The 26,297-nt window shown below is 33.8% G+C and overlaps 1 protein-coding gene across 2 annotated transcripts in view; it reads right to left on the bottom strand.

The window, feature by feature from the left end:
* Positions 1 to 26,297, bottom strand: part of BANK1 (B cell scaffold protein with ankyrin repeats 1) — a 376,917-nt gene that overhangs the window by 206,308 nt on the left and 144,312 nt on the right. For both annotated transcript variants that reach the window (XM_066384875.1, XM_066384876.1), the window contains exon 7: positions 3,851 to 4,047. In XM_066384875.1, the coding sequence (XP_066240972.1) occupies positions 3,851 to 4,047 (197 nt within the window). The remainder of the gene's footprint in view (positions 1 to 3,850; positions 4,048 to 26,297) is intronic.

The following is a 26,297-nucleotide window of genomic DNA, read 5'->3' as shown; positions in this document are numbered from 1 at the left end:
TTCTCTTCCTCCACTTCCTCCACATAGCTAACGCTAAGATATAGATAGCCCTTGTTTGTTTATGAATGTATGCTAATGGTCTCATGTATGCTAATTGTCTCTTTTTTTCTATATTTTTAAAATTCATAAGACTGTGTTCTTCTACCTACTTTATTCAGTAATGATCAAATTCATGCTACTATAACTCCCTATGAGAACCTAAAATGAACAATTTTCACTGATGGCAGATAAGGAAGAATTGAGCAAATCTGTAAGTCAGCTGGGAGCAAAATATTATATGTTTGAATTTAAAAGTATATATTTCTTCAATACAGAAATAAGTTCCATTGGTAGGTTACAAATCTCAACATAAAAAAAATATACTCCTTTCAATAATTCTGAAGTAATAGTTCATGGAAAATTTGAATATATATGTCACCATGTTAGATTTACCAGAATGTGATTATGACATGAGAGCTATGTAAACATTATCAAAGAAACAATAAAGTATTTTAACAGCATAATGAGATTACACATTTTTTCTTTATCAGGTTTAGATATGCTCTTAAAAAGACATAGCTACCATAGTTTGAAATATAAAATTTCAATATTAGATTATCTGGTATAATTTCACTAAGAAGGTGTGGCTTTTGAATTTATATTAAATAAAATTAATAGTTAAAAATAATTAAAAGAATATATTAATAAGAAACATTTTTCCTTGTGCATCACCACCTAATACATATGTTCTCATTTCCTTAACCACACATTTGCCAAAGGCCTTTCATAGCTTGCAAAATTATTGTACCTAAAATTATCTATAACCATAAAATGCCCTTATAAATCTGTTGTCCCTTGCAACAGTTATAATCCCTTCCTTGCTAAGAGCAGAATACTCACAAAACTAATCGATCTAGCCTACCTATAATTGTAATGTCTACTACAGACATTCCAGCAAAATGGAATAGCTCACAAAGAGATGAAATATTGATAAATAAATCATTTAACACATTTCATAGAATAATTATCAAGCATAACTTCAAAATTGAATGCTGTCACTATAAAAAGAGTGAATAGTCACTTAAAGACAATAATAGCAATCACACTCTATTGGTATTATTATTGCAGAAACAGAGGATATTGTTAGGTTTAGGTTCAAGGCTCCTTTAAATCCAGAGTCCCTTCAAAACTCAAATTCCCCTCACCCAACTTCCTACCAGGGCTCAAAACAGAACATTCTCACCCCCCACTGTGAAGTTGTAGTTAATTTGATTGCTATTCTCTCTCTTAACTGCTTCCTGGCCTTTACTTTGAAATGTATCAAAAAGTTTACCTTTGCAGGAATGTCATGGAAAGCTTACATTGGGGAGGGACTTGACCATTAGGGGAGCTTAAATCACAATAGTTGTTTCAGAAAGCCTAGCCACAGGCTCAGAGATGCCAGGTCCCAGCTGTTCCTGGGAGATTCCTGACCTCAGCTGTCTTCAAAATTTACCAAGGACACCAGACAGGACCACGCTGATTAGGCCCGAGGTACATCAGAAGGAACTTGTGTTTCTGCAGCTGAATCCCCCTCATCCTGCTCACTGTCAAGTCAGTGACCAAGGTCACAGACCCTAATATGATAATCTGAGCATGTCGAGGTGATGGTAACCATGCCAGCAAATGCCTGCAGCACCCCCTATATCTAATACTCTCTCCTACAGCTCGGGGCTGACACTCTTTGCTGGTCTCAGCCCACTTGTACCCAGGTGCTTTTTAAAATAAACTTGTTTTTTGGAACACACTAGCCTCATGTTTTAGGTGCAGCCACGGTTTCTGCCTTTCATTCTGGTGCTGAAACCCTGGAGGTGTGTGCCGGAGACCAGTTGAGGATCTAACCCTGACCCTGGGAGGTGGATGTTTGCCACCCAGGAGCGGTAAGCGGCATCAGCTCATCTCAGGCTTACCTCTGGATCCTGCCTCCCTTGCCCATGGAGGTGAGGAACTAGTTCCCTGACCTTTTGGCCATGACTCCTGAACCCACTAAGTCTTCCTTTCAGATACCAAAGAGAAAAAAAGTATTTCCCACATCCATCAAACCCTTGACTCATACTTAATGTCTATCTATTGTCATTATTATATGGTATTATGCTATTTATGGAGTACACATAGTTTGCATGGGAATGCATCTGTTAAAAGCTGAGTCCTCCCTGGAAAACTAGAAATGCAAGCATCACTCTTTGAAAATCGAGGTTAATCTTAGAAAGTAATCCTGAGTATTGAAGAGTTTTAGGGGAAAATTTAACTGAGTTCACCAGTGGTTGAAAATTTGAGACTAGGGTTGTAGAGAAGTGAGATGTACTGAATTAATGGTACTGTGGGCAAATACACAAGGTTGAACTGAGTCACTGACTTACCTGACATAGATGCTATGTTTCTGTGTTGTACTGGTCAATGGCAACATACAGTGGCTAGATGCTAAAACGAATGTACTCATCAGGTATATAAGAATTGCCATCTAAATTCTTTCTAGGAGTAAAAATAATGCTTATTCCATCCTTGAAGGACATAGAATAAAATCTAGTAGTTTATTATAAACTTTTCTGTATTTATTTTAAACACAGGGAGAACATGTCTTATTACAATTCCAGATAGTAATACACATTCTTTTTGGATAACTATTTTGGTATTTCTTAAAAGCGGTGGGAAAAGTTATATTAGCTGTCATTTTACTGTCTGGAAATCAAAAATTCCAATGATTTTATAAGTCTAATATCACACGGATATAATCTAATAATCAAAATAAAAGCTAAAATAATAAGAAGCTATTTATAGCTTCCAATGATTTATATGATATTAAAGGTTCATAGGCAATAAAAGTCTTTATTTTATGAGAAGCCAAATTTTGACAAATTTACCAACAAAACCATTGGCCTATTTTATTTTCCGAAGAATCATCAGAAGTATAATTCACATTCTTGAGCAAAATATGCATACTTCTGTTATAAACAGAAAATTACTACTTTTCTAAAGTTGATTATGAAAACACAAAATGTGTTTTCTGGACTAAGGTCAGAACCTTTCCTTCAAAATCTTCCCTTGCTTAAATTTTTACAAAACTTATATCCTTCAAAGAGTGTTCTAAAATTGGGGGCTTCAACCTACATAATAAAAAACTGAGACTTCACAAAGAGAGAAAGGGAATAATAGATGAGGACACATTTAAGCAATATGAATTAACTTTTAATAGGGTAAACTTTTTGAATGATTATCAAAATGTTTTCCTTAAATATAATAATCTAATAACGTGTTTTAAAACTTTTTTACTGTGTTTTATTTTATATCATGATTTCTTTGTCCTTGGTAAGTTGATATAATTTAGGGAAATAAATACTCCCTTCTCTTTTTTATTGTATATTTATGAGTAGTGATAGGGAGGACAGACTATAAGAGCATAGGCCAAGGGTGTAGAAAGTGAAAAAATAAAGTTGAAGAGAGAGACAAAATGAGTGTTTACAAGAACCCTTCTGTACCTAATAATGTCTTATTTAGACTTTTGAACAAAAGAATAAAGATAATAGGTTTTTACTTCCTCCTTACTATGTCCTCTCCAGTATTGAATAGGCTATATAGAAAGACCAAATACATTTCAAAAAAGCTATTTGGGGTGGGGGTGTGGAGTCAGAACTGGTTTATGGCAATACTAATAAAAGCTGACTAATCTCACAAAATCCTTTTTAAGACAATGAATGATTCAGGACGGACAAACACAGATGCAAGTAGCAACACAGTAGCATCATTTTCAAAAGAGCAGTGTATGCACACACACAAACACACACACTCATTTTATAAAAAGAGTTTTAGAGATATAATGGAGAAAAAAACTTACTGAGAAGTCTTCAAAGATTTTCTTGAGTTCTTTGTGATCATGCCTTTCAGCAATATTTGCTGGATCTAATCCCTCCAAATTTTTCATCTGAGTAGCCCAAGTTGCTCCTGGACACTGAAGCAAATGAATAGCCAAGTTCTTTAAGCCAAATTTTGCTGCACAATGGAGAAGAGTTGGAAGCTCTTTGAAACGAGTATCTGTAAGCATGAAAATCAGTAGAATTTAATGTTTTTATATCTGCAATCCCATTTTAAAAAAAACTGAATGCAATAAGCTCCTAAAAGTAATTCCGACATAGTGGGACAGACTTTTAATGTGATTTTACATATAAGAAACTCTCAGTGGTTTTTTCAATGTAGAATCCCCCCTTTCTATTTCTCATCTTTATATATATATGTATATATAAATATATGTTTAACTCTTACTATTGGGATAAAGTTTAATATAGAAAGGCACATCAACCTCTTAAATATAACAAAACAAAAATCATTATATTGTAATAACTCCTTTTGAATGTAATTTGATGTTAGCCAAGCACTAAATAACAAAATTAAATAAGTGCATCTATAAAACCTTTTTGTGATTTTTACTGCTATGTCTTGTTTGCTTCTTGCTGAAGTTGAAATGAACATGAAATTCTTGGAGGGGTTATATTAGATTTCTATGTGAATTTTTTTCCCAAAAGTAACTGCAACAAAAAATATACGTAAGCACTTTTATAAACATCTCATTTGGAAATTTCCATTAGGATTTTATAGCTTTCATATAAATGTTTTTAAGTTTGAATTTCATATTTACTTATTAGGTATCAATTAGAAGACAGGTCCTAATTATGCATAACTAAAAAGTGATAAATATAAACTGCTGTCCCAATGACACAACACACACACACACATGCACACTGAGGAGTGATGGTTTGTTATTCTTCTACACTTTCACACTTAGATATAAAACATGTTATAGACATTACACACCAGCCTCCTTTAATAGCGGTGGCATAATCAGAAGCAGGCAAAGGGAAGACATACAGCAATAGAAACAAAAGCCACTGTCAAAGTAAGAGTCAGTTCTCTTCCAGCAAAATTTTAAGCAATAGAAATAGTCACCTTATAATGTTTTTGAACACTAATCTGGCCTCATTTGCCTCTTTGTTATTTTGTAGACAAGAAAAAAGGAAGAAGAGAAAATTAAACCTTGAGTTTTCAATTCACTTGGGTGTTTCAGAGCTGAAGAAATTCAGTTTGTTGGTATATATGCTTTTAACAGAAAACAAAACAAATAAAAACCTTCTATAGACATTAAGAACTTACTGTAAGATAATATTTTACCCTTCAAAATATACTGAAACTAAATGACTATAGGTAAATCTATGCTCATATTTCAATAATAAATGCATTGATTCCTTCTTATATGATGTGCAGTGGGTTGAAGCTTATCAAATAGTTTATGAAAATAAGCTTATGAAAGCTGAAACTGTCTAAGGTAGATACCAATTTTCAAAGTAAAAATTATGTTTTCTTAAAAATGTCTTAAGATATAATTTCCTATTTATTTTCAGTAAGTTGCATTCTAATATATAATTTTCTCATGTAATTAAACTAAGCCAAAGTTAATAAGAAAAAATATTTGCAGAATAATATAAGATTTTTAGATGCCCTTAGTCATCTCTTTGCCACAACATAAAATAAAAAAGAAATCACCTGTCAATCAATATTATGCATTGTTCTAATCATTGATATTCTGGTGAATTTTTAAATCACTTTTAGTGCAGCTTAAAATGTTGTTTTTATTAAATAAATATTTAGTCATTATTGAAACTGTTTCACCTTTTAACCTCACCAACCTCCCTATCAGTAAAGTCATCAATAGTAAGGCAATATAATATTTAAAATAACAAGAAACTTCATTAAGTATTCCTTTAATTTTTGTACTTTAAAAAGAGTACAAGGAGTGTCACAAGTGGCCATGTTTTTTCAGGGAACATTTCTTAACAATTTTGACACCCTGAACCACGTTTTCTGACGCAAAGAGGAAATTCTGCTGATTTAAGATAATACTGCTGATACCATAGGGACCACAGGTTTGAAGGTTGGCTTCTCTATTTTTTATTTTGTTATTTTAGTGGTAGCTTAAAACCCATTAATCTACCTGAATTCTTTGTGAAGTTATAGACATAAAAGAGGTTTGGAGGACATCTTTCTAATTTTCTACCTATAGGAGCAGAATGATGTTCTAGGTCCTGTTTTGCATACCTCTAATGACAGAGTTCTTTATTTCCTGAGACAACCTGTTTCTTGGTTACACAATTATTACTACTGTTGTGGTGATATGTATTTTCTCTAAATTTTCATATCTTCATATCTTTTGGGCAATACAGAATGATAGTTACAAAAGCCTGGGCTTAGAATCAGTAGATCCTGTCATTTATTTACTCTGTAAACTTCAGCAAGCAAGGGTTATCTGAGCCCAACTTTCTCATCCAAGTTTGTAGGTCTATTGAGATAATGAAATGATTTAATACATAACAAGTGCCAGCAAGGTGTTTGAAACATAACATTCAATAAATAGTAGTTTCCTTCCCTTTTTCTGAATCAAATAGTTTAGAGCATCCTTGTCCTAAATCATGTTTGCCCCAACTTTATGATCCCTAATATTTTCATTATTCTAAAATATGAGTATTCTGAGATTGGCCCAATAATTAGACCTTTATAGAATTAATCAGTTTCAAACCTGTCCCATAGTTACTGCAATCCTTTTCATTGCCTGTTATTTTTGTTAAGTAAAAAATAATCAGCCTACTAATAATGCACATGGTCAATAACTAGAAAATTTCTAATTTAAGATTTTTTAAATTAAAATATGACAGTTAACTTTACAAAGAACTTGAGATGATTCACAAGAGTTATATTAGTTATTTTAATATATTAATATTTTAATATTAATTTATGGTCTCACATTATTTTTGCAGAATCTCAAATTAAATATACTCAGTATGTGCATATAATATTATATTAATATACATATGACATTCATATTTGTAGAAGTCCTCACCTCAACAAAGTGTGATTAATACTAAGAATTAGTTTGGGTTTTTAGTACTTTATATTTTACAAAATCACACTTTTAATGTTTCACCTTGATTTGATTATTATGAAAACTTGAGATATCAATGAGTCTCTCTGTAATTGGAACTGGTAATTTGTAAACAGTATAAGATGAGGAAGTCTTTTAGTACAATAAAGCTTGCTGAGGAGATGAACGCTTTTTCTCTGCACTCATTCAGTATAAGAGAACGAGTGTTCATCAAATAAGGTGCCTGGGATTCTGGAGTATTACATATTGTCCTTCACTATTCTTTAGATCTTCATTTAAATCTAGAGCACATAATTGCTAATGTTTTTTTTACTTAAAGATCTTTACCTTCATATTGGAATTTCTAAAATTATTTATTTTTTTAACCTCATAGCATTTATTTTACAAAGTTTATAATCTTATGATAGACTCCTCAAGAAGATGTAAAAAAAAAAACCCAACCTTTGAAAATATGCTTAATCTGCAGTGTATGTCTGCTTCTTCAATTCAAGGCAATTTTCATTGAATTAATCAAGATTCATTACCAAAGTATAAATATAGAAACCATCATTAACACTAAGGTCTAGCCAATTTGCTTTTGATTTTTTTTCTTGACAATATAAATTTCCAGTTTTAAAATGTTCAGTTTTCAAGGAAAATCCAAGTTTAATAGTGTTTCAAATAAAAATAACTAGATGAGTTGACACATAGTAAAGAAGTTGAATCACATACAGTGTTTGTTTGTGCTGAGCCATTTCTAACAGTTCAAAGTAATCCGTATAAAAGATGGGCAATGATTACATTAATCAAATCAAAGCTTTCAAAAGATTAACCTAGTTCACCAGAATAATAAAATGAAAATAAATGCAAGGTTAGAATATCAGCTTTGAAAATTTAAAAGATGAGTATACAAATTGGAAGTAAAGGACCATGTAATAATCTATTTGTATTCAAAAATCACTATCTGGAAACGTAAATATTTATTTATTCAAAGTAGGATGACCAGGTGGCCACTTTAGGAAAAAACAATGAAGCATACAACAAAAAGATAAAAAGCCAGGAAATACACAATATTACCAGCTTAGCCAGGAAATACACATTCTATTACCAGCTTAGCCACTACATCTGTGGTACTTAAGAAAGTTCCTTCATCTCCCTGGACCTCAGTATATTTATCTATAAAGTAAAAGACAGGATTGGGTTTAGAATTATAGGATTTCTGATATCCTTCTGAGCTAGAAACCATGCCACAGGTGGTTTTTAGGCAATTTTCCTAGGACACTAATCAGATAGCAGTTACAGGAGTAAGGACAGTAGTATTTGTGAAGGTTGGAGAAAGGTAATGGCTTTGATTCCTTTCACCATAGAATTTAGAGACTGATGAAACGTTAGTTTTAGTTTTCCTGTGGATCTGTAAAAGAGAAGATTGCTGGGTTTATGAAGCTGATTGCTCCATGGCAGAAGGAGCACACATAGAACACATGAGGGATCACTCTTCGCATCCTGTAAAAAAAGTAGACGTATACAGTAATCCTATTTAGAATTTCAAGCAACAAAACATACTGTCAAGGTAATTATATCCATAAAACCTTGATAAATTACATGAATAAGGGAAATAATGGTCCATCAAGCCCTTCGCTACAGTTGTATTTTTCATATTACGTAAAATATGTGGAAAGTTCATAGATATACACATCAGCATTTACCCCAATTTTAAATTCATTTCATTAATTTTTGCAATTGCATTCTTATTACTGAAACATTCTCTTAAATATTTAAGAAAAAAATTAAAGCTCATATCCATTTTGCATGTCCCTTGTTAATTTTCTCAAGAAACTTTGTACCAAATATCATTTTTAAAATGATTTAAATAGTTAAAGTATTAATCATTATTATATTCAAATGAATCCTGATTTCATCATAATAAAATTAAAGCTTTTCTTTATTTTAAATGCTAAAATTTAAATGCTTTTATTATTTTAAACCCTAAAATTTAAAACTTAATATTTGTTTCCTTCAGGAAGCAATACTGTGTAGTTAGTGCTTAGATATTAGGGCTTTGAAACAAGACCACATGGATGGAATTCCAACTCCAGCATTTAAAATTGGTGTGATTTAAACAAACAACTTGAACTTTCTGTGTCTCAATTTTCTGAACCATTAAATGAGGATAATAACATTTATTCAATCAGGTATTAAACCTAGGTACAATGTATAATATTTTGTCATACAAATAAGTACAGTTGATCTTCATTATTCAAGGATTCCATATTTGCAAATTTTCCTATTAATAAAAATGTATTTGTACCCACAAAATCAATACTTGTGGCACTTCTCCAGTCATTTGTGGACAAGTGCAGAGCAGTGACCAACTTGAGTCAGCTGAAGTGCATATTCTTTGCTGAAGTGTATAATGCCTCTTGTTTTGCTCTTGTAATGTAAGCAACTGGCCTTTTTATGGCCTATGTAGTACCATATTTTTACATTTTTGTGTTTTTCTTGGTGATTTAGTTGTTTAAAGTGGCCTCCAGCCATAAGCTAAAGTGCTGTCTAGTATTGCTAAGCTCAAGAAGGCTGTGATGTGCTTTATGAAGAAAATAAGTGTATCAGATAAGTTTCACTTAGGCATGAATTATAATGTTATTGGTGGTGAGTTCAATATTAATGAATTAAAAGTATATATCAAATAATATGTCATTAAACAGAAACACACACAAAGCAGTTTATGTATCGATCAATTGACAAGAATGTGACCAGAGACTGGTAGGAACCTAACCTTGTTTGTCTCCTGGGAGCAGCAGTTCAGTAGCCTCTTGTTCAGCAATTTTATAGAACATAATTACTGTAAATAATGGGAATCAACTGCACTTTGAAGCCATATAGAGGTCCCTTTTTCCTTTTGGAAAAAGAATTCAGAATAGGTTTCAATAGGAACATGGCTAGGCATTTTCAAAAGTGTGGTGCCTCCTTTTCTTTCTTCCCCACAGCTGAAGCTCTGAGTGCAATCGTGGCGCCTGCTCCTCAGGAGTGGGGCTGCAGGAGGAAACTGTCAGCATCTAGGCCCGTGATTTCTGAGGCATTCTCCCTGGCTGTCTCTGTGTTTAGAGCCTACCTTGTTAAAATTCAGACTGGGCATGATTAGAGCTCACACTACCAACCACTGTGGTGACAGAAAGAACAGGCCCAGTGTCTTATTTTTTTCTCTTAATCTAGCTTATTAAGCAAAACAACAGGAAAAATATAAGGTAAAAATTAATCCTTACTCTGTTGTTCTTAGGTAATGTGAATTCCTTTGAGTGACTTAAATCTTTTCAATTTTAGCAAAACTTCTGTATTTGTGTGATAACTGTATGTTTAAGATTTGGGAGTTTTGTAAAACTATAAAAATAGACTTTTGGAAGACTGATATGTAAATATCTGAATAATAAATTAACAAGAAACATGAGAAATAAATGGAGCATGTCACCTTGAATTCAGAAAGAGTTCATTGTTCACTAAACACCCTAAAATGATTTTAGATTCCACTATAAAATTAGCAGCAGTAAAAATAAGAGCAGACAGGGGAAAGAAAATGGGAAGAAGGAAGAGGTCGGGATTTTAAGTGTCTAAGTCAGAATGAGTAATAACAGAGCCGCAGAACGTGTAAGTAGAAGGTTGTTGCAAGATAGTTTGATCTCATAGAAGGAGTATTTGAGGACATAATGTGAAATGCCCTCTTATCCAGGGCTGTGGACCAGGAATAGCCAGGGAGTAATAAGGCAATATACAGAACAAGACTAAGGCAGGCCATGAGGCCACAGTGAACAGCCTGAGAGCTTAGGGTCCATGTCTGGAGATAAAATTAGGAAGAAAAGGGTGGTATGGAGGGAGTTCTTATTGAAGTTCTTGTAATTGACAGCAGTTAAAGATAAATCTAACAGCACTTGAATATATTTGTTTATTATCCACTTTCCATTATCAGCCCACATGGTGATAAAGTAATGAAGAGCAGGGCTGCCACGTGCTCAACCAGTCCAGTCAATCTGTGGTTTGCCTTGTGTGAAAAAGAGAATTCCCTGGAAACTTCATGTCCATACATGTGTGATTATAGTCTATCTGTCTGTGTTCATTTAAAAAATATCTTTTGAAAATTACCAATGTTGACTCTGCTGAGTCTTGACAGTGAAGGAACCAATAACCTAGAAAGAAACTAGGAAAGAACCTAGAGAGAAACAGGATACCTAAAACAACAAAAGTGTAAAAATCAGATAGGCTGCAGTGGAATTAAATGGCTAGTCACTCTATTGCAGGGCCATGACTTACAGTAGAAAGCTACTCACTCTTTTTGATGGGTCTCACATGGAAATCCAAGGAATATGCACAACAAGCAGTAAATGGACATATCAAAGATGCTTGATTTCATTAGTAAGGACTATTCAGCACTTTTTAAGACTTGTAATCTCAAGCACCACATTTGTTCTTTAAAAAATAATAACAAGCCCTGGCCAGTTGGTTCAGTGGTAGAGTGTCAGTCTGGTGTGTGGATGTTCTGGGTTTGATTCCTGGTCAGGGCAACAGGAGAAGTGCCCATCTGTTTCTCCACTCTTCCCCCTCTCCTTTCTCTCTATCTCTCTCTTCCCCTCTTGCAGCCAAGGCTCTGTTGGAGCAAAATTTGTTGGGTGCTGAGGATGGCTTCATGGCCTCCACCTCAGGCACTAGAATGGCTCTGGTTGTAGCAGAGCAAGTCCCAGATGGGCAGAGCATCGCCCCCTGGTGGGCATGATGGGTGGATCCCAGTCAGGCACATGCGGGAGTCTGCCTCCCTGCTTCTCACTTCAGAAAAATATAATAATAAAAATAATAATAATAACAACAACAACAAATATGAACTAAGGCAAGGAAGAAAATCTGGGCAGTTCTTTGGGCAATAAAGTAATGGGGTAAAGCTTAAGATGCCTTAGGGAGCAATTTCTTATGTGACATAGGGGTAGAATGAAATGGAATATGAGAATAATTAGAGAAGCACCTATTTGGAGAATAGATTGGTAAGAAAGGTAAAACATGTTACAGAAACCTGGTAGAAGAATTTTTTGGAAGGAAAGAGAGATAATTGATGGTCTGAATTAGAGTAGTGGCAGGGAAAATTAACAAATATGTCAGACATTTCAAAAGAAAAGTTAGCAGGACATTGTCATTGACTGTGTAGGCTCTAAAGAGTTGAATGTAAGATAACATTCAGGTTCATGACTGTGAAATTACAAGGTAGAAAAACAGAGAATATTCATTAGAAAATGTGACAAAGATTATTGCCATGGAGAGCTTTAGTCATGGGTATTGATAGGGTAGCTGCCAGCAATAGAATTATATGGTAGTAAGTCAAATAAGTCAAATTAGAAATATGTGTCCTTGAGTAGAGCATATTGGTTATAAACTTAGCTCCCGCATCATTAAACATTGAAAATCACCACATAACACTTGTGTTGTGGAAGAGAAAGCATTCTGACATAGGACCCCAGATAAACTCTCATTTGCCATAGAAGGTAACATTCACAGATCTGGGAACTGGGACGTGAATATCTTTAAGACGCAATTACAATATTTAGCTCATTACTACACTAAGCAAGAGATGTTAACTCAAAAGCCACTCCCATAAAACAGGAAAGTGGCAACAGCTCTATAATTCAGCATGTCTTAACATAGTAAGCATAATCTATTTTTCCTTGACCAAAAGTTTGTATTATGTACATGACTTAAATTATATGTTACCACACAACCAGCACATCCTCAGGATAGAGTATTTTGGAAGATTTTTTTATTCACTAGGTTATAGTTTCTTCATAAATCTATTAATAAGCATTTTTCTAACTGATTGTTGAGAATCAAAACAAGTAAATTGGAGTTGCTCAGAGCTATCGACCTCTGAATAGGATAATGGTAAGCATAATAGTTAATTTTATGTGTCAACTTGGCTAGGCTATGTGCCTAGTTCTTCAGTCACACATCAGGCTAGCTGTTACTGTGCAGGTATTTTTAGATGTGATTAATATTTATATCAGTAAACTTTGAGTAAAGCCAATTACTTTTATTTACTAGTTGAGGGCCCTAGGAGAGAAGACAAAAGAGGAAGAGGAAGGAATTCTATCTATCCTCATACTGTCTTTGGATTGAAGACTGCAACATCAATTTCTGCTGGAATTTCAGCTGGCCTGCCCTGCAAATTTTAGAATTTTTCAGGATTGCCAGTCCCATAACAATGTGAGACAATTCCTTAAAGTTAATCTTTCTCTCTCTCCCTCTCTCTTTATAATATACCCTATTGGTTCTAGTTTTTTTTGTTGTTGTTGACCTTGGGTAATTCAGTGAAAAAAAATGACTGTGGTGGTTTTGGTTAAACCATAACCTATAGGTACAAGACATTAAGATAAGTTCTACATCTTTGAGTTCCTGTCTTCTCAGAGTAGAACAATGAGTCTTTAAATCTACAATGACACTACAAAGATTGTCTACAGCTATATGTTAATGGCAGTATACAGAGATCAAATGAGTCCCTTTAGGATGTGAAGGAGTTATGTTTGGAGTGAGTTAGTAATATGGTACAATAGGAGTTGTTCTGACCCTGTTAAGAATTTCAGAAAGTAAAAACTGTAAGTTTGAGAATCATTACTTCACAACAGCTGCAAAAGAAAGAGGAAGTTACTTAAATAGTAACTTACTCAATTTGTTAATAAAAAAGCCCATTTCCATTGTGTGTGTGTGTATGTGTACATGTGTATAAGTGAGGTTAATCCATACTGCATTTCCCTTAATAAGGTGAATGAACATTAGAAATCCAATTTCCTGTTATCAGTTACTAATGGACAGTATTTATGGGTTTATTTGGGGTTTTTTTGTAACCCTATGATGAACTTTAGATATTTCTTACTATTGACCTGGAAAATTCTATATTTGTGTTATCCCTGAGAAGATGAACATAAGTGTCTTATTTAAGCATGGACAATTCAGTGCAGTACACTCAGAAGGTGCATAAAACAATGTTTCATTCTGCTAATGGCAGATGCCATGAACAGGTAGAAAAGACAAAATAATGACATTAAAAGTAGCTGCCCTATATTCTTACAAATAAGTACTCTTGTTTTAGGAGCTAAATATTATTAGCCTATACCTATTTCTGTCCAGGGTCTTATTGATTTTGGTCTATGGCTAATTTTACTGACATTAACTAATTAATTAGTGTATATTAAATTGACTGATAGAAATTCTTCTAGCCACTGGGAATAAATCAGTGAACAAAATAAACAGGGTTCCTTCCTATGGATATTTTTCCATAGAGGCAAATGGATGATTTGAAGAAAATCATGCTCTATGAAACAAAGATCACTGTATTTCAAGGACTGCAAAATGTAGCACAAAGAGCATCTGACACAACTTGCCTCTATCAATTATTCATTAAAGTAATAATTTAAAATAATTTAGCAGAAATTTATAACGTTTCTATTAAATTTAAGATCATCTCCCAGGGAAGCTTCTCCTGACTGCTCCTCTTTCTCGGGGCTCCCATGACACCCGGGAGCTCCCGCTCACTGCAGTGTGGGACACAGCTGTCAGGTGGTTAATCATGTGGCCACTTCAGCTGGGCTGCCTGGATCTAATTCCCAGCTCGACCACTATTTGGGCATGTAATGTTAACTCTCAGTGCCTCATCTTTAAAGTAGAGATTAAAATAGTACCTGCTTCAGGACTTTTGTGAGGAGTTAAAGAGTTAAAGTATGCTAAGTGCTTACATTTTATTTGACACAGTGTGTACGAAATGCAAATGTTAGCTTTTATGAGTAGCGCACATTATTTTAGCGACACTTCTTGTGATTTTTGTTTTCACTTCCTGTTTGGGGTACCCTCTGAGTTTATGGGTTGTGTTTTGTTTCATATTTCTCTACCTTCCTTCGGTGTCGAGAAAAGCACCTAGTGCAAAGTAGAGTGCACTAAAGTTCTAAGAATTCATGAGGATTTTATATTTTTTAATAATAATACACAAAAAATACTTTGGAGATTAAACAATCACTCTAAGACTACTTCATTATGCATCCATGGTTTTAATCCTGGGACATGAAGTGATGGAATTAAAGAAAATTTGCAATCTTGACTTTAATTTCATCACAGCTTATTTTATGTATATAACATGTCAGTGGCCCCACCCACAACTGCTGTGTTCACTCAGTGGTTCTCGTTGGTGATTCACAGACCCGTAGCATCAGAATCATCTATGAATTTGTAAGAAATGCAAAATTCTTAGGCCTATCCTAGACCTACTGTATCAGAAATTCTGAGCGGGGCCCAAAAACTTAAAATTTAACAAGCCTGTCAAGTGATTTTGATGTCCATTAAAGTTTGAGAGCAAAGTATTAAATACAAGAAAAAATAAGGCTTGGTTTGAATAATCAGGCAAGAGTGGATAGCCAAGAAAAATGTGGTAAACCACATAGAGAGTTAAATAAAACCACAAAGTATACAAAGCATGTTTTGGGTAAACTTTCTCTCCAGTCTATTCACAGTTTCACTAAAAGTTTCCCTCTTCTGTCTGTCATGGTTTACATATTAAAAAATATCTGCTCATGTCTAGTCAAAGGAAAATACTATAATGGAGGAGAAATTGTGTGCTAAAAGATTCTTATCTTAATTTATTTCTTAGATAAATACACAATCTCATAGTACTTTGAGAAATAAAGCATTGTTAGAAACAACATTTCAACCAAACACCATATAATGTATTATTACAGAAGTAATCTCCATTTGTAATCCAAACATAATGGTAACAGAGTATGTAATTTCTTTCTCTTTTTTTATTTTTTGTATTTTTCCAAGGTTAGAAGCGGGGAGGCAGTCAAACTGACTCCCGCATGCACCCAACCGGGATCCACCGAGCATGCCCACCAGGGGGTGATGCTCTGCCCATCTGGGGTGTTGCCCCATTGCAGCCAGAGCTATTCTAGCACCTGAGGCAAAGACCATGGAGCTGTTCCCAGCACCTGGGCCAACTTTGCTCCAATGGAGCCTTGGCTGCAGGAGGGGAAGAGAGAGATAAAGAGAAAGGAGAGGGGGAAAGGGTGGAGGAGCAGATGGGCAATTCTCCTGTGTGCCCTGACCAGGAATCAAACCAGAGACTTCCACACACCGGGCTAATGATGCTCTAACTGCTGAGCCAACTGGCCAGGGCTGAGTATATAATTTCTTATAGTCAGTCAGATATCATGGTTAGAGGTCATTCTTTACTAGATTTTTATAACTTCAAGAATTTCTTCTGTAAGGATGTAACTCTCACCTTTCCACTTCACCTTTCTGGCTTCTAGGATGACCCAAGTCAGTAACTGTTTCTTTGCTGACTCGGAATTGAAAGGAAGTAGCTGGAAGATAATACAGTTCAGCTTTCAAGCCTCACTTGTTCTTTATCATATGCTGCTAACCCTACTATTACCATACACTTTAGATGCTCTGACTAATCTGAGCATCAACATTTTTTTTACTCATCTGCTATCCTATCCTCTGTATTTCACTTTTCCCTGTTCATAATTTGTCTTGTAGCTAATATTCACACCTTATTCCAATACCTGTATATTTCCACTCAGTATTCAATGTCAAATATGCTTAAAATAGAGGAAAGATATATACCAAATGAAATTTAGGTTCACTACAGTGGAAATGAGCCCAGGGTAGAGTTAATTGTAACTATACATAATTCTCTGTTTCTTCTGAATAATGCTTTTTTTTTTTTTTCACTTGTTAACATCTTGCATTCTTTGAATCAGTCTGCATTTCCAATTGCTTTTAGATATTTCACAGAATTCAGGGGCCTTTCTTTTCCCAGCATTTGCTCTACAGACACTATCTATTCATACAGATTTAAAGAAGAAACCATCAAATCTACATGATATTTTTGCTACAATGATTTGGGGAATAACTAGCTCAACTAGGGGTACATTTCTGGCATTAGCAAATGGTTTTTCCAATCACAAGTTATTCTGTGGTTATTTTTCTTCTCTTTCAGAAACATGTTCTTCATTTGGCTCTCAAGACTCCACACTATTTCAGCAGATACTTCTTCTCAGTCTCCTTTTATGGAAGTTTCTCTTCCAGACCTCTAAATATTGCATTGCCCAGGATTCAGCCCTTCGCTTTGAATTACACTCTCTACCGAATGACCTCATCCGGACAGACCATGGCTGTAAACATCATGCATTACCTCCTTCTTGGGCTTTTGATAATCTTCAGCAAGTTCCCCATCTTTATTTTCAAATATCTACCAAGTAAGAGCAAGTCTCAAAACCTCTACTGTTACCAGCAGTTGATAGCCACCATCATGTCTCCTGTGAGACTAACTAGAATGGCCTCCTGTCTAATCTCTGCTTCCATTCTCACACACCTGTAATTTGTTCTCTACATAGCAGCAAGAAAATATTTTCTAAATGTAAATGAGATGATACCAAACCATGGTTAAAATCTTTGCACGGCTCCACATCACCTCCCAACTCTCTATCCTTTTGTTTTACCATACTGCTATTTGAAATAATATTATTTATTTTGTGCTGTTGTTGTTGTGTGAATTGTTTATTCTGTTTCCCTAAATAAAATAAAAGCTCCGTGAAGACAGATGTTCCATAGCAGCCACCTGTGTCTGGAATATCTACTGGTGTGTGGCACTTTGTTTATACTTGTCATATGAGTGAATAAAATTGCTTAATGTTTTGCAGAATTAACTTTTTGAAAAATATTTAAAAATATTGTTTGTAATAGATCTTTGATGTTGATTTTATCTGTTCTTAATTTTCACTTAAGGGAATAAGATTAGAAATTTCTCATTTGCAAAAAATCTTTTCTATGTAGAACTATGATATGTTATTAGATACATAGATCAATTCTAGAATTACTAAGAAAAGGAGCAGACACAAATAATTTAAAAATATAGTTTTAAAATAAGATTTTTGATCTCAAAAAATTATAACTAGAAATAAATCTAAGAAAGGTTTTCAAGAATTTTCTAGAAATACATATTTTTGGAAAAAATAAAAAGACCCAAGTAAATAAAATAGCATGCAATAGTCAGAGTTTGTATATACTACAAATGGCAGTTTTTACCAAATTAATCTATAATTTTATTTCAATTTTATTTGAGTTTTTTTATGGAATTTAAAAAGCTGATCCTAAATATCATAGACAAACAATATAAGAAGAAGAGTAAAAATAATTTTAAAAATAAGGAGAGGATCAGCTCTAATTGATAGCAAGTTTTATTATAAGCTTTAATCATATGCCTACATAAGATACTGTATAAGTGTAAATAAAAGCCATTATTAAGTAGATATTCACAATGTATAAAACTGGAAAATGATTACCATTTAGAATATATATATTAAAAATTCCAAAATTCAATAAAACAACTAAAAGAAATAAACAAAGACTATAAATGGAAATTCACTGAAGAAAAATAAAATTCTAAGTTAACAGAAGAAAAGATGTTCAGCTATATTTGTAATGAAAATATTAATTAAAAGTGAGATACCACTTCACACCTGTCTGACTGGCAAAAATAAATTGCTTCACAATTCTTAACATAGAAAAGATGTGGAGCAATGGTATAATACTGCTTGTGGAACTATAAATTGGCCCAAATATTTTTCTAAAGAAATTTGAAAATATCTAGCACCACAGAATAACTATGTACCTATTTCAGAAATTCTATTGATAATTATATTTATTGAGAAATTATCACACGTATATATAGGCATTCATATGCAAGAATATTCATTGTAAGATTAATTGCAATGATAGAAAAATTAGAAACTTTATCACTTAATAAGAGAAAAGATACATATTGTGGTATAATCAAATGATACACTGCCATTACTATTTCAAATGCATGACTTAGATCTACATATATACATGCACATATATAAAAAAATAGCAGTTGAAGGAAAAACAGTGTGATACCATTTACATAAAATTTACAAAATTGTACAACAGTATATATGAATTATAGAAACAAACATGTAGTAAAAGGATTAATAACAGCATAGTAATGGTTACCAAGAAATATAAAGTACTAGTTACTTTTCAAGTATGTCAAATGACAGAGGAAAATGTATAGAAATATAACGAGATCCATAATATTTTATTTCTTTAAAAAAATCTGAAGCAAATCATGACAAAGTGTTAAAATTTGGCAAAGGTAAGTCACGGATAAGACTGTTTTTATATTGTTCTCTATTTTTCTGCATGATGAAATCATTTGATAATATAAAAAGAGACAACCTAAGGATATTTCCTCTACTCAGATAGCAAATGAGCTATTTTCTGTGAACCTAAAAGTATTACAAACTCAAGATAAATCTTGAACCTACACTTACCACTATGTATGCATTGAATATCCAGTTATAGACCCCATGTTTCATAGACATAGACATAATATTTTGAGTTAATACTTACACATGTCACTGGACTGGTGATCATGTCTTATTCTCTTTCTGATGACAATATTTCTACTTAATGGATATATGCTTTGACATACTTTTCTAGGTATTGGCGTGGGCTTTCCTAAGCCTGTTCTTCTTTCTGGGTAAAGGTAAATAATCTACCTCAAAGTAACCTAGTTTTCATTTTTTCTAAACTAACTACCACTTATAGTGATTGAACCAGCATCTATAGCCTTTTGTACAAACAAATTGGACTACTTCTTTTTTCTCTTTATGACAGGAGATTCTCTGAATTATCTAGCCTTCAGAAGGCTTTTGAAAAGAAGTTAGGGAGATTATGTACCTTCTGCAGTCAGACGAGACTACATAAAATGTCCTGAAGCACAGAGTAGGGGAGAGCCACAGAGAGACTAAAGCAATGTGAAAGGCCACATGCCCTCTCTTCATTACCATACCAAGTCAGGGACATTCAAACTGATTCTTGGTGACCCATATCATGTGGATTTATATGTAAATCTACAACCAAAACGGAACTTGCTAAAAATGATACTTCTCTGACTTTAAGAAATGTAGTCAGTTATTATTTATTCTAGTATCTTATATGTCAGTAAAAAACTTGTTACAATCCCTTACATCAATTTTACTGTCTCTGATGATTCATACACTAGAAAGTTGTTCATAAATTATTTCTATGACTGTTGTATTCAAAACTCTTACATTATATTAATATATCAAGTTTCTCTGAAAACCTTTTAGTATTCTTCTCTCAGGGAGAACTTTTCACTATGGGAAATTCTCATCAATGGAAAATGTTATTTTAAAATCAATAATAAAGCATTACATTAAAAGGAATAAAATATTTCTATCTTATCTCTGCAACTACCATCCCCACTTCAAATCTGCCTGCCTTGGGTGGAAAAAAAGTCATATGAGTAAGCTTGTTGGCCAGACAGAAATGAAAATGACTAAGACATAATTGCATGGGATAGCATTTACTTATAAACAAAGTAACAAGAAACTAAACTTAGAATGTACCAAAAACAACTTGAAGGCAAAAAAAAATAATGGGGCAATAATAAGTTAAAAAGGTCTGATTCATTTATCATCTGGTTCTAAACTTTTAAAGAACCATAGGTATCTGTGAACAATACCATGGCTCATTCTTAGTGAAAGTCAATGCTCAAGGTACACACTGTCAATTTTTTATGGCTATTATCCCTTCACAATCTCCTAACCTTCAACTAAAATGTGGGGTAGTAAATAATAAATGATTAATAAATAAGACATTTCACCAAATAATTGAAGAACCTTCCTCGAGGATAGACACCTGGAATTATACCCATTGTTTGCTGAATTTATCTGTCAGAATACCTCTAGTGGTGTTTCTATAAAAATTTGTCAACAACTTACCAGTTCTTTCCTAAACTCTCTCCCTCAGTTAATTTCACATTATATATGAAAGCATCTCCACCCTTATTACAGATTCATCTTGAAAATGATGAAAATACTAGTGCAAAGTCTTAAAGACCAGATATTCTGAAGCTGACATTGATTAAAGATTATAGGGTTAAGAAGGCCAGCAAAACATGAGTTCAGTCATATTCATGTCTATCTTACATGTTTTTATTATGTAATTTGTATCATGTTATTTTGTACTTCAACTAGGAATTAGAGTCTAATGTTATGAGGATCATTTGCATCTGTTATAGGATTAAGAGCAAATGTCATCTAGCAATACCCATAAAGGTTTCTGAATGATTACTTAGACTTAGAAACATGTATTAAACTTTACATGTTTAACTTCTGTTAAAAAATATAATTGTTATATAAAAATGTTTGTAAAGTACAGAATAATCATTAAATTCTAGCAAAACTTTTATATGCTACTAAAGTTCTAACCTTTGGAAGAAAGATTAATATTTTCTCTATGTCAAAAGTCAGTATGAGGATGAATTTTTTTACTGTTCTGCAGTCCAATGAAGCAACTAGGGGCTGGTAAACTTGGTTGCCAATTTGAATTACCCAGGAAACTTTAAAAAGTACTGAGAGCTGGGATCCACTCCCCCAGATTATTTTTTACTTGGTATAAGGTGTGGCTTAGGCATGGGATACTTTAAAAAGTCCACAGTTATAATATGCAGCCAAGGCTGAGAACAACTGCTCTAAACCCCTGATGCTCAGTGAGAAGTCTGAGGACTAGCATCAGCATTACCTCGGAACTTGTTGGAAAAGCATAAGCTTATCTGTCCACCAGATCTGCTGGGTCAGATTTACTTTTTCAGGGGCTCTGATTCAACCCATTCAGAATTCTCTTTCTATAAAAATTAGGTGCCAAGCTAACCCATTCTTACCAATTCTAAAATTCTTATTCTACAACATAAAAAATACACTGAGAAACACTTTTAAGTTTATCTAGAATTCTTTACCTATAAAAATTGAAAGACTGAAACCATTCAATCTCTCCAACTCTGTAATCTCATTCCACAACCTAAATAAATAAAATGCTGAGGGAATTAATAAAAACTGTGTCATAAATCAATCTTCTATTTTCCTTCTTCTTCCTCACTAGAATTCTACTCATCTATTAAGACCAACATAAAATCCCACCTCCTTTATAAAGCAGGTGCTAAAAAATAAGGTATCTTTTCTCTAAAATTCTATGTCAATATAATCAGTTCCAGAAAGTTTACTTCATTCTTTCTTTCTGTTAAATCAGGAGTCCCCAAATTTTTACACAGGGGGCCAGTTCACTGTCCCTCAGACTGTTGGAGGGCCAGACTAAAAAAAAACAACTATGAACAAATCCATATGCATACTGCACCTATCTTATTTTAAAGTAAAAAAACAAAATGGGAACAAATACAATATTTAAAATAAAGAACAAGTAAATTTAAATCAACAAACTGACCAGTATTTCAATGGGAACTATGCTCCTCTCACTGACCACCAATGAAAGAAGTGCCCCTTCCAGAAGTGCGGTGGGGGCTGGATAAATGGCCTCAGGGGGCCACGTGTGGCCCATGGGCCATAGTTTGGGGACCCCTTTGTTAAATGTTACCTCATTTCTCCAATTAAAAAATGTGTTTTAGAGAAAGGCCACGTGGAGGAGGCCAGGAGAAGCAGCCAAGATGGTGGAGTGCTGAGGGAGAAGCCAGTTTGTGCAGAGTTTGTGCAGGGAGAAGGAGATGGGGAACAGAGGTGAATGAGGCTAGTGAGCTAGAAAACTTTGATTCTAGGAAACTCGGATAAGTCAGTAGCTTTATGAGCACTGAATGAGTGGGTTTTGGAGCCCAGTGTGTGTTTTTACTTGCCCGCTGGGTGTAAGCTAGGATGAAAGGGAGTGATGTCAGATAAATGGTGCTGTGAAGAGTACTACCGATAAATCTACCCAAAATTTCAACAAGTTCTTCAACCACAGATAGAAAAATCTATGCTTGGAGTGTCTGGAAGTCCCATACACTGAAAACAAAGTGCTATCAACAAAACCACCCTCAGATGCCATTATGGAAAAGGAAATCAAATATCATGGATACAAAAGACAGAGATGTAACACAGATAGATGAGAAAAAATCTATGAAGAAAAAATTTAATATATTGGAAAGCTTGGAGCTAAATGACAGAGAATTTAAAATAGAAATCCTAAAAATGCTCAGAGATATACAAGAAAACACAGAAAGGCAATTTAGGGAGCTCAGAAAACAACTCAATGAACACAAAGAATATATTACCAAGAAAATTGAAACTATAAAAACAAATCAAACAGAGATGAAAAACTCAATTCATGAACTGAAAAATGAGGTAACAAGCTTAGCTAATAGAACAGGTCAGAAGAAGGTAGGATTAGTGACATAGAAGACAAGCAACTTGAGCACAACAGAGAGAAGAAGAGAGAGACTCAAAAATTTAAAAAAATGAGAAAGCCCTACAGGAATTGTCTGACTCCATCAAAAAGACTAACATAAGGATAATAGGTATATCAGAGGGAGAAGAGAGAGAAAATGGAATGGAGAACATATTCAAACAAATAATAGACAAGAACTTCCCAAGCCTGTGGAAAGAACTAAAGCCTCAAATTCAAGAAGCAAACAGAACACCGAGTTTTTGTAACCCCAACAAACCTACTCCAAGGCACATCATAATAAAATTGGCACAAACCAGCGACAAAGAAAAAATTCTCAATGCAGCCAGGGAAAAGAAGAATACAATAGATAAAGGAAGGCCTATTAGATTATCAATGGATTTCTCAGCAGAAATTCTACAAGCTAGAAGAGAGTAGACTCCAATATTTAAAGTCCTGAAAAAGAGCAACTTTCAGCCAAGAATACTATATCCATCAAAGCTATCCTTCAAATACAAAGGAGAAATAAAAACATTCACAGACACAGAAAAGATGAGGGAATTTATCATCAGAAAACCCCTACTCCAGGAAATACTTACTAAAGGGGGTTTTCCAATAAGATACAAAGAACAAAACAAAACAAAACCACAAGTAAAAGCTCCACCAAGAACACAATAAAACCAAATTTAAACTGTGGCAACAAAAAAAAGGGGGGGCGGAGAGGGCAGAGATTAGTAGTATCAAAGGACAATGGAGTGCAGAAGCATTCATAAGATAGTGTACTACAATGAACATGGTAGGTACCCTTTTCATTACTTAATGGTAACCACCCTTGAAAAACCACCACAGAAGCACAGGACTTAAAAAAGGTAGCAACAGAGAAAAGAAGTATTGAATACAACCAAACAAAAACAAATGATAGAAAAACAAAAGAGAAGAATCAAACAAGATACAAGACTAACAGAAAGCAATTTATAAAATGGCAATAGGGAACCCACAAGTGTCAATAATGACACTAAATGTAAATGGATTAAACTCACCAATAAAAAGACACAGAGTAACAGAATGGATCAAAAAAGAAAATCCAACTGGATGTTGCCTACAAGAAACACATCTAAGCAACAAGGATAAAAACAAATTCAAAATGAAAGGCTGAAAAACAAATTCAAAGTGAAAGATTGGAAAATAATACTCCAAGCAAATAACACCCAATAAAAAGCAGGTGTAGCAATACTCATATCTAATAATGCTGATTACAAGACAGCAAAAGTACTCAGAGACAAAAATGGTCATTTCATAATGATTAAGGGGACACTGAATCAAGAAGACATAACAATTCTTAATATATATGCACCAAACCAAGGAGCACCAAAATATATAAGACAGCTACTTATTGACCTAAAAACAAAAACTGACAAATATACAATCATATTGTACTTGGGAACCTCAATACACCGCTGATGACTCTAGATCTTTCATCCAAACAGAAAATCAATAAAGATATACTGGCCTTAAACAAAACACTAGAGCACCTATATGATAGACATCTACAGGACATTTAATCCCAAAGCGACAGAGTATACATTTTTCTCTGGTGTAAATGGAACATTCTCAAGAACTGACCATATGTTGGGCCACAAAAATAACATCAGCAAATTCAGAAAAATCAAAATTGTACCAAGCATATTTTTTGATCATAAAGCCTTGAAACTAGAATTCAACTGCAAAGAAGAGGGAAAAACCCCACAAAAATGTGGAAACTAAACAACATACTTTTAAAAAATGAATTAGTCAAAGAAGAAATAAGTGCAGAGATCAAAAGATATATACAGGCAAAGGAAAATGACAATATGACATATCAGAATCTCTGGGATGCAGCAAAATCACTAATAAGAGGGAAGTTCATATCACTTCAGACCTATATGAACAAACAAGAGAGATTCCCAGTAAATCACTTAACTTCACACCTTAAGGAACGAGAAAAAGAAGAACAAAGACAACCCAAAACCAGCCGAAGAAAGGAAATAATAAAAATCAGAGCAGAAATAAATGAAATAGAGAACAGAAAAACTACAGAAAAAATTAATAAAACAAGGAGCTGGTTCTTTGAAAAGATCAACAAAATTGACAAACCCTTGGCAAAACTCACCAAGGAAAAAAGAAAAAGGTCTTATATAAACAAAATCCAAAATGAAAGAGGAGAAATCACCATGGACACCGTAGATATACAAAGAATTATTGTAGAATACTATGAAAAACTATATGCCACTAAATGGAACAATCTAGAAGAAATGGATAAATTCCTAGAACAATACAACCTTCTTAGACTGAGTCAAGAAGAAACAGAAAGCCTAAACAGACCAATTAATAGGGAAGAAATAGAAAAAAATATTAAAAAGCTACCCAAAAATAAAAGTCCAGGCCCAGACGGTTATACTAGCGAATTCTATCAAACATTCAAAGAAGACTTGGTTCCTATTCTACTAAAGTCTTCCAAAAAATTGAAGAAGAAGCAACACTTCCAAACACATTTTATGAGGCCAATATAACCCTCATACTGAAACCTGGCAAGGACGGCACAAAAAAAGAAACCTATAGACCAATATCTCTAATGAATACAGATGCTAAAATACTAAACAAAATACTAGCAAATCGAATACAACAACATATTAAAAAAAAATACATCATGATCAAGTGGGATTCATCCCAGAATCTCAAGGATGGTTCAACATACGTAAAATGGTTAATGTAATACACCATATCAACAAAACAAAGAACAAAAAACACATGATCTTATCAATAGGTGCAGAAAAGGCATTAGATAAAATACAACACAATTTTATGTTTAAGACTCTCAACAAAATGGGTATAGAAGGAAAATATCTCAACATGATAAAGGCCATATATGATAAACCATCAGCTAACATATTAAATGGCACAAAACTGAAGGCTTTCCTCCTTAATTCAGGAACAAGACAGGGTTGTCCACTCTCTCCACTCTTACTTAATGTGGTGCTAGAGGTTCTAACCAGAGCAATCAGACAAGACAAAGAAATAAAAGGCATCCATATCAGAAAAAAGAAGTAAAGGCATCACT

This window comes from Saccopteryx leptura, chromosome 5 (assembly GCF_036850995.1).
Source record: "Saccopteryx leptura isolate mSacLep1 chromosome 5, mSacLep1_pri_phased_curated, whole genome shotgun sequence".
Lineage (NCBI taxonomy): Eukaryota > Metazoa > Chordata > Mammalia > Chiroptera > Emballonuridae > Saccopteryx > Saccopteryx leptura.
The sequence above is the reverse complement of the archived record's forward strand: the minus strand, read 5'-3'. Positions and strand labels throughout refer to the sequence as shown.